The 10,155-nt window shown below is 32.5% G+C and overlaps 1 protein-coding gene and 1 long non-coding RNA gene across 2 annotated transcripts; both read right to left on the bottom strand.

The window, feature by feature from the left end:
- Nucleotides 1-16: 16 nt before the first annotated feature.
- LOC111371817 lies at nt 17-1,434 on the bottom strand. Its single transcript, XR_002698661.1, has 2 exons — nt 1,254-1,434; nt 17-655 (listed from the first exon to the last, which is right to left on the bottom strand). It is a non-coding gene; the product is annotated as an uncharacterized LOC111371817 (long non-coding RNA).
- A 6,163-nt stretch (nt 1,435-7,597) lies between these two features.
- LOC111371816 (60S ribosomal protein L24-like) lies at nt 7,598-10,155 on the bottom strand. The gene is made up of 5 exons (XM_022993992.1): nt 10,032-10,155; nt 9,069-9,144; nt 8,646-8,747; nt 7,981-8,129; nt 7,598-7,887 (listed from the first exon to the last, which is right to left on the bottom strand). The coding sequence occupies exons 1-5, from the start codon at nt 10,040-10,042 to the stop codon at nt 7,737-7,739; spliced, it is 489 nt and encodes a 162-aa protein (XP_022849760.1). The 5' UTR covers nt 10,043-10,155; the 3' UTR covers nt 7,598-7,736.

Genomic DNA, 10,155 nt, shown 5'->3' with positions numbered 1-10,155 from the left:
TTTAAAAAAAAAAAAAAAAAAAAAAAAAAAAAAAAAAAAAAAAAAAGGTTTATGTTGAAAATAACTCTTACTTAATGTCACTTTACCATCAGATATACTTATGGAACCATTTATGACAAAAAAGTTATTTATTTATAAGTAAACGTTTTTAAGCTCAGCCAAACATGCTTTATCATCTTATGGTGGTAAAATGTTAATACCAGCCAATGCCAACCGCCAAGCCCAACAGCCTTCTTGACAACACCTTGCAGGCCGACCAAAACACTCTTTGTTCTGTTGTTCCCAGTCACAATGACCTTTGTATGCCTCGGAAGAACAGAAAGCTCTTCATCACCACTTTCCTCGCGAGAAGGTGAAAAAACCCGTGAAGAACATAATTCAGTTTCCAGCATTTTATAACTCTTTACCAGGACTAGTAAGTAGAACAGATCAACTACAATAAAAACGTTCTTCTCTGCAATTAGCCGACATAAAATTCTATATACCCTTTAAGCATTCCTTTTCTCAAGCCAAAATATTGAACAAGACAGTAAATTGAGAAAAATCCGACTTGTATGTCAATCCGAACTGATAAAACCGACCATTCAATTTACCCAAGAACTTATATTGCCACAATGTTACTACATGCAGAAAGTCCAACCTCCAGATAAAATCCCTGAAAGGAAAATTTTGGGGAAGAATCATAACGCCGTACAAATTAAGCTTTCAAGAAGACTTGAGAATACAGGAAAAGTTCTGAAATCAGACGTTAATTTTAAGGAATCTCAAATTCAATATATCGAAAATCAATTTGATCATCTCCACACACACGCACACACAAGAACGCACACAAATACACATTCTCTCACACTCAGATGCATTGACACTCACTAAATTCTTCAAACTAGATTTCAAAAGAAAATCATTTCTGAAAAAGATATCTCCATTTTCAATATTATCAATTCATCAATATAATAAGGAATTACAATTCAATTACACAATTTTATTCAAAAATCATATCTGAATAGTTTTTGCACATGCATTCTTTTTAACAAAACTTCCTTCTTTAATATCACAATTCCAATTCGTAAAACTCCATAAATTATGTCACAGAACTCCACTGTGCTTCAAATTAACCTTATGTGAAGCATATCACCGAACAAACACACGAAAGACTCACTAAATACTTGAATTACAAAGGAAATAAATTTACTTAAAACATTATATCTTAAAAAACAACGAATTTGAATGCGAAAAGGCTTGATAACGAATACCTGTTCAAATGAATGTACAGGCAATGGAATTAGCACCGTTTCAGAGAGATGAAACACCTACTAATGCATTGAAATGCCATTGAAAAGAGAAAATCGAAGAACGAAAATCATTGGAATCTAGAGAGAGAGAGAGAGATCATGCATTAAATGCATATCAAGTTATTATCAGAGAAAAAGAGAAACAGTAAAACGACTTGCTTATCTCAGTTTGCAGAGAGTGACCCTACTTGTACGGTCAATGTTACCGGTAACCGGTCATTCTGGTAACGGACCGTAGTGACTCAGCTCAAATCCAAAAGAATAATATTAATGCGGTAGTCGTCTTATATAACATCCTGCATGACGATTTGTAATTTGATGTATTAATATGATAATTTTTTCTTACCTCATATATCAAATTACGATTTGAGGTAATTGATTGTTAAAATTTTATTTTGTGTTAAGAAATTAATTTAACCATTAAAAATAATTTCATTCATTATCAAATTATCGCGTGACATTTGCATGATGTATCATGAAATTTGAATTTTATTTTGAAAATTGGAAGTTACCTAGATATTTGAAGTAAGGATTAATTAATGAAGAATTAGATTGATTTTATCATTAGAGACCGAGTCAGTATTTGATTTAATTAAAAATCATATTGTTAATAAATTTTGATAAAATTAATACAATATGAATCTTATGAAACATACAATTAAAAAAAAAATAATGCTATTTGCAGTCGCTCACTGCAGCAGTCGTTCTACGTGTCATACACATGGCAGGTGGTTATTTGATGCATTAATGAATAAAAAAATTACCACATTAATGCATCAAATAATCACCTGTCATGTGTATGTCACGTAGGGTAACTACCGCAGTGAGTGACTACAAATAACATTACTCTTAAAAAAAAGTTTGTGAGAAATAAAATTTTTAAAATAGTAACCAATCAAAGATTGACTATAAAGATACTGAAATACAAGTTACAGATACTAAAACACAAGTTACAAACTTAATAAGAGGGAATGATAGAAGAATAAATTAGCGACCTTTTAAAAATAAACGAGTTTATTTTATAGCCTCTATTCGATAATCATTAAAACAAAAAAATTTTGTCAAACTTATTTTTAACTACACATTTTTACAGTAAAATATTTTTTCATGTAAACTCAATTTTCTGCTACTTTTTAAATAATTTTCAAAAACTCACTATTTCAAAGCTAATTTTTTTAAGAAAAAGTCTATTTTTTTAATGATTGCCAAACAAGGCATAATATTAACTGTGAACTAGAGTAGCCTCGGGGCATAGACTAGTGGTGCAAAGGATAGGAGTGAGGATATCTAATGCCTTACTGGCAGTCACAGTGTGGGAATTCGATTCCTGAAACATGAAATTGGACTCTTTGTAGGCGCTGTATACAAGCAGCTCTTGTTTCTTAGCCTATTGGGGCACATCCCGCGATTTATCTCCTTTACAAACCTCTAGAAGTGGGATAGTGAGGACCCTCAAAGTTGGGATTCAATCTTTTTTTTTAACTGTGAACTCGAGCTGAGCAGGACTGAGCAGGGAGGTAACCGGTAAAACTAGGAATAAAGGAACACACAAAGTACAGGTGTCAAAGATCGTGTTTTTATTATAAAAGATTTGACTAGTTCCACTTTTTATGAAATCGAGGTGAAACATTTTTCCATTCTTTTGATTTATTTGTACAGTTCCGTAACTGAAAGGAAAAATTTATTTGTGTGAAATTTTGGCTTGAAGTCCGCTCTTTCTTCGATGCAGCTGGAGCGCACGGGAAGAGAGAGAAAGATTTCAAATATTTTGAAGGGTCCCACACGTTTACTTTCCGTTGGGGGGTGGAATCTGGTGTAGTGTGCATGAGCAACATGCTAAGAACTGTGTTTCTCCCTTCTGATTATGTATATATTGAAAAATAAGGTGTTAGATACTCATTTTTTGAAAAAATGATTTTTAAAATAGTAAAAAATAGAAAATATGTTAATAAAAAATATAGAAAAGTTTTTTTTTTTATTTCTGTATAATGTTATTTTAATAAATAATGTGGTTAAAAAGAGAGAAAAATGTATTTTGATAAAAATGAAAATCAAACGAGAGCTAACAAAATTTCACATCCTGATTTTGAAATTCTCTTTTGGTCAACGTTTGGCGCCATAACTGATGTAAGCTCCGTATTTCGAGGTTTTTAATTTTCAAGCTCAGCATACGTTCAACTAGTGTTAGTAAAAAATAAAGGTATGATCAAATCAATTTTTATTCATATATTTCGTGAAATTTATAAATATTATTCATTTATTTTTATTTATCTAGCCTCCGTTGGGCCCCCATGATTTAGTTTTATAATTTTTGGAATAATATCTTTTGGAGTAAGTGTGGTTGAAAAAGAATGAAAAGTTTTTTTTATTTAGGTGTAATATCATTTTAAGACATATTGGGTGACTAAAAATAAGAAAAAAAAAAATATAATGCAAACTTATGGGGGCCCATGAGGGTTTGCTGATAGTCGCAGTGTGAGGATTCAATTCTTAAGATATGGAATTAGACTTTTTGTGGGCATCAATGTACGGACAAACTCTTGTTTCTTGATCTGCTAGAGTATATCCTTCGATTTACCTTCCACACGATACTCCACGAACGAGACAGTGAGAACCCTCAAAGTTGGGGTTCAAATTTATTTATTTATTTTTAAAACAAAACTCCTATACGAGCTTTCATTCTTGATTGGAACGTGCTATAGCACCAGAGACCGAACAACACAAAAATGGGGAGGTCGGCATTTTTATATTCAAGCGGGACCCACGACTTGTGACGGTCGGTCAGCCCTTCTGACGGTTTTCTTCTGGCAATTCAACATTATTGTTCTTGATTTTGCTAGTCAATCGACCTATTTTTGATAGCCTCTAGACAAACAACTTGATTGATGTGAAAAATAAGTTATTCAATTGTGACAAAACAAGTGTTTGTTTAAAAGAGATTAATTAAAGTGAAAAATTATTTTTTTTAAAAAAAATAAGTGATCAAAAAGTAAGAAAAAATTATGGGACCATGTAAAAAAAAAATTAACTAATATGTGATTAAAATTGAGTTTAAAACTAATTATTTTTAAATTAGTTGTGCCAAATAAACACTAAATGGCATAATTTAAATTAAGATACGAGTTCTACTAAGCTTGCAATCTAATAATTTGAAAGTTGATGTTCACTCGGAGAATAAATTATAATTTAAATTATTATAGGCTATGAGTCCTCCAAAACGTAGATAATAATTATGAATAATAAGTAGATAAAAATCATGAATTCTACAAAATGTGTGAATAAAACGTATGTTTGATCGAAATTGATTATGAACATTCTGATATTGTGGGCTATGGAGTACATCGTACTTATAATGATCCAATGGTCTCCTCAACAAAATAAAATGTCTTAGTTAAATAACAAATAACATCTACATAGAATGATTTGAACCCATCAACAGAATCAGAGCCTCACATAACTTAAGAAGTTCCATTGTTTTCTTTGGAAACCTAATATTCTATTCCATCCGTATATTGTTGTTCAATCCCCCGTTAACAAGATTTTCAAAAGGATAATTCTTGTTGTACATTATGGGCTACATAAGGGTGTCCCTACATAAGGGTGTCCATAATGGACACCCTTATGTAGCCCATAATGTACAACAAGAATTATCCTTTTGAAAATCTTGTTAACGGGGGATTGAACAACAATATACGGATGGAATAGAATATTAGGTTTCCAAAGAAAACAATGGAACTTCTTAAGTTATGTGAGGCTCTGATTCTGTTGATGGGTTCAAATCATTCTATGTAGATGTTATTTGTTATTTAACTAAGACATTTTATTTTGTTGAGGAGACCATTGGATCATTATAAGTACGATGTACTCCATAGCCCACAATATCAGAATGTTCATTCTCTTCCTCTATTATGCCAAATGTTGGTTGAGATGAAGAAGATACGTCATTATTTGGTTGATAGGTTAGTTCATTTAATGTTGAATCTTCCAATTTCTAGAGTAACAACATAACGATCTTTTTTAAGGACGAAACTCTTCAAGACATTGATTTGCTATAAAATGGAGAATGGCTTTCTATCCAACTCCATTATTATCTATATTGAGAGGAGCATTGCTCTTTGTATTGATACCGAGGTCATAGTTGACAAGGATTATCTTTTGAGAAATCGCAAGGTTCGACAGAAGTAGTTTTTAATGTGTTTGTATTGCACGTTTTGACACTTTTTCTTGTCTTTTACATATTTTTTTACGTTGATGTTTTAGTAATTCATATGCATATTGAAGTCCTCATTATGCCTTCATTTTTATCTTTTCATTTTTCTCATACTTTCAGAATCCTCTTTAAGAAAATTTTTGTCAACCTACCTGATTAATAAATTTTTTATCCTCCCCTGCTTTGAGGATGATTAGAGTCCTCCCCTTTATTGAATTAATTACACATGGAACCCATCTAAAAAATTCCTCAACTTTAGCTAATTATATAATTATAAGGAAAAAATTACGGCAGCTACAGGCTGCACCTTAACCTTTTATTTTTGGAGTCGCAGTCCAAACCTTTCACTTTGATTGTAGCTGGAGTCCATTGGACAAAAACGATTCATTAATATGTTAGTCAACCCTAAAATTAGATGTTTGATTCAAATTGACAAAAAAAGTGTGTTTAAAATAGTAAATTTATGTTTTCTATAATAAAAGAATTAATATAATTAAATAAAAAATCAAATAAAAATAAAAGTAAATCAACTTCATCTTCTCCAAAAATAAAAAATCAAGTGTTCGCACTCCATCGTTAACATCGACTTCGGTGTCAACTTCGCGATCGCCGACCATGTTTTGGATCTCTTCAAATAAGCTTCTCTAATTTTCTAAAGAATTGAAAGTGAAAGGGGTGGCAAAAGTGAAGCACTTCTCGCTAGAGTTCAAGCGTAGTTAACAAAGTTTTCGTGGAGCCACGACAATGCATCACATATACTCTCCAGTGGCTCGAGTGGCGAACTCTGGCAGCACAGACAATTCGTCGACAGCGCTAGGTTATATCGTACTTGCTGCAACTCACAGAAGGCTCTATAGGGGCTATAATTCATCAATAATAGCAAAAACAACCACGTAAAAGCCTCGAATGAAGTTCAAAACAATTTCGATAAACTCACCAAAGAGAGCTTCCTTTGTTGCACCAATTTTGCACAATGCATAGATTTACATTATTTTTTCAATCAATAATTTTGATTATTTTATAATTAATGTCCACATTGATTTTGACGACAGTGGGTGATGGTCGGCAGTAGGGCTGTACATAAATCAAATATGGACCAATTTTGCCCATATTCAATTCGATCTGATAAGAATAATTCATGAATCCGATTCAGTTTGATAATTCAATGGATAATTGATTGCTAAATTCATGTTCGATTTGCTATGTTATCGGATATCTAATCCAATGATCCGATTCAGTTTGATAATTCAATGGATAATTGATTGCTAAATTTATGTTCGATTTGCTATGTTATCGGATATCCAATCCAATGATCCGATTCAAAATTGAACAAATTCGAAAGATAAAAATCAATGTTGGAATTAACGTATTATTTAGGCCGATCATTTAACCAACAAGGCCCAAATAATGAAAAATTCAAGCAATAGCCGGTCCCCTTAAAAAAAATATTAATATTAAAAAAAAAAAATCATGCGTTGAATGGTTTACGACTTCTTGAAAAGTAAAAGAAAATCCCATTATTTTTGTGGTTTTGAATTTGATGACCTTTTTATTTTAAATTTCTTTATTTTCTCATTTATTTATTTTAACGATAGATAACTTGTTATAAAAATATTTAACCAACTCAATTATTTATAACAAATCGAATCGGATTGACCTATATCCATATACTTTGTCACTTAGATGAGTAGTATTGTAAAAACATTACTTGATAGGATTAACCTTCTTATACATAGGGGCCTCCATAATGGTATCCATAATGAACACGTGGAGGCCCCTATGTACTTCTAGCATCCTCCTGATAGGATTAATCTGCTTGATATTTTAATTGTCATCCCTACAAGAGGGCAAAAGAATTGAGTAGAACCTAAAATTATAAAAGAATTTATAATTAAGGCAACTTTTTTTTTCACATTCTTTTCGTGTTTGCTTGGACAGTCCAAGCCCTTTTGACACCAAGTTCAAAAGGGAACCGAGACATTAAAGACAATTAGCTCTTTTAAAAGACTACTTGCCCCAACAAAAAGTGCTTTGGGCTTGTTTTAGGGTACATCAAAATGGACGATATGATATTTCTAGTAAAAACACCATGCCAAATAAGTCTCAAAAGCTAAGTGCTCACTTAACATAGAACAGTAGAATTTAGACAACAAATTGTCTTTAAAAAAATTAATATTGGAAAAGAACATCATAAGGGGGCAATATCATTCATTAAAAAGTTGACAAGTAACAAATTATCTTTTGCCACCACCGCCTCCGAGCTTTGGACCCTTGGGTATAGCACCCTTGGGCACGTTACCCTTGGAAGTCTTGGTCTTGGACATCAATTCTGCCTTCTTTGCCTTCTTCTCGTCCTTTGTTTTCTTGTTTCTCTCCTTGATCTCACTGAGAAAACATACCGCAAGTCAACATTGGTTCCAGACGCAATTTCTTAACAAGAGCATTAATTATGATCAAACATTTGAGCTCTCGACTTACCGTAAAGCAGCTTCACGTGCAGCATCTCTGACTTCTGGCTTCTCAGCTCTCTTCTTTTGAATCACTTCCAAGGTAGCACCAACTATTGACCTTGAGTAAGGCTTCTTGGTGGTTCGACGCCTCTTCTTCACAGTTTCCGCAGCTATATCCTATGCATATCAGTAAAAAACCAGTTAAAAAGACCAGTCCTCAAAGAAAATCAATGCATCAAAGGGGAAAAAACAATAAAAGTGCGTTTGATTGCCAATATTTTCCATGAAAAGTGTATTTTTTCCACTCAAATTCCTACTTTTGTTCTGTTTGATTGCCATTTTTTCCATGAAAAACATTTTTCTACTTTTGATCACATAACCATATTTTCCTCAAAACTATGGAAAATATTTTTAGGAAAAGCAGGATTTTATTTTTAAGGGAATTCACTCTCTCTCTCTCTCTCTCTCTCTCTCTCTCTCTCTCTCTCTCATCTACTCTCCCTTATATACCTAACAATAAAAAATGGACAAGTACAATATTTTCTAAATTGAAAATTAAACACATTTAATTAACAATTTCATGCAAATAAATTCTAGGCAATTGAATTACCTAGAATTTATTTTCTTTCCATACAAATTACATGCTTGCAATCAAACGCACCCTAAAAGTGGAAGACATTAAGTTTGTTTCACCTTTTTATGTTGTTTCCTGTACACAGCAGTCCATGTAAGCTTTGCAGGCCTCAGGCGGTTGTGGAAATACCTCTTGCATTTTGAGTTGGCAAAGAGGAAGACCTTGAGCAGGCAAAAAAACAGTCGGTTGCTTTAGAACATGCTAGCATATAATTAGACAATACAGTGAAAGAGATTTTAACATCTCTTTGTTCCTTTATACCATCTAATTGACATTACAAAACCTGCTATTAACTTAAGAAAGACACCCCAAAATATTTGCTGAGGAAAGTACTTCGAAAGTGAGGGATGATGTGAGATGTAGAAAGCACAAAATGTATAGATTTGAAAGAATGAAACATTAACATCTATATCAAGAATTAACCATGATAATAGACAAATATTATAAAACAAAATTTAGCAACCACAGCCATATTAGCTGACCTGGGAGTCTGAGCGGATAAATCTGATACCCTTCCCTGGGTATATCTTGGCACCACTGAAGCGACAAAGCTCTGTCCTGATTATCCAAGATTAATAGCAAGGCAATTTGTTGAATTAAAATAAAATTCTAGAATCAAACATCAGGTAAGTACATGGCATATAAGATACAGCAGAAGCAGCGACAGCACAATTCTGTTAAAATGAGGCAAAAATGTTTTGGGTGATCAAAATTAGTCAACAAATTTGGGAGGAACCATCCCTTAAGACCAACATAAAAGTTGACTCACATACAAAACGAGTTGCTCACATTATCACGAACATTACACGAACTCTTCAAATCATGTCTCAAAAACTCTTGAAAAAGCATCCGATGAGTTTTATTAACTATTAAATCTCGTACTCAGACAAAATTAAATAATTAACTTCAAAGTTTCATGCAAATTTTCAACTTTCCAGGCATCAGCATCCATTCAAATACTGTAAGCTCTCTAACTCCTAATAGAAACTAAGAGTTCAACAAATCAAATAAATATGACACCACGAAAACTATCCATCTTAAAAATAGGAGTTTTACCAAGTACAACCCTTTAGAAATTTAACAATCATGGTTTAATAAAAACATAGGCAATCACCCCAGTACATGTAGTTCTTCATTGAAAGATTATCATTTCTAACTTAAACAAAAACAGAAACAAATACGACACAGTTGCTAAATTGAACGCAGAAGAGTTGAATTGTAGAACATATTAAAAATTTCAAATAACAGGTGTCTCCTTGCTACATCGACTATAATCAAAATATCTCTGAATAGTCAATTACCATAAGATAATCAATGAAAATCTAGATTAGATCTTTAAATCACGCATGCATCTCATTACTCTGTGTATGTGAGAGAAAGCGATAAAATATAACACACAGATATATGCTTACATACAGATGTGAGAGAGAGATAGAGAGATTTACTTGAGAACCATTGTTGTTGCAGTTGCTAACTTTCGCCGCGCTTGCTAAGTTTACACATAAAATCAAATGAATGAAACCCTAAGCCTTATATGGGGCTGAATTTCTGGCATTAATATGGCATCGT

This window comes from Olea europaea, chromosome 22, assembly GCF_002742605.1.
Source record: "Olea europaea var. sylvestris chromosome 22, O_europaea_v1, whole genome shotgun sequence".
Classification (NCBI taxonomy): Eukaryota; Viridiplantae; Streptophyta; class Magnoliopsida; order Lamiales; family Oleaceae; genus Olea; species Olea europaea.
This window is presented reverse-complemented; position numbering and strand designations above follow the sequence as displayed.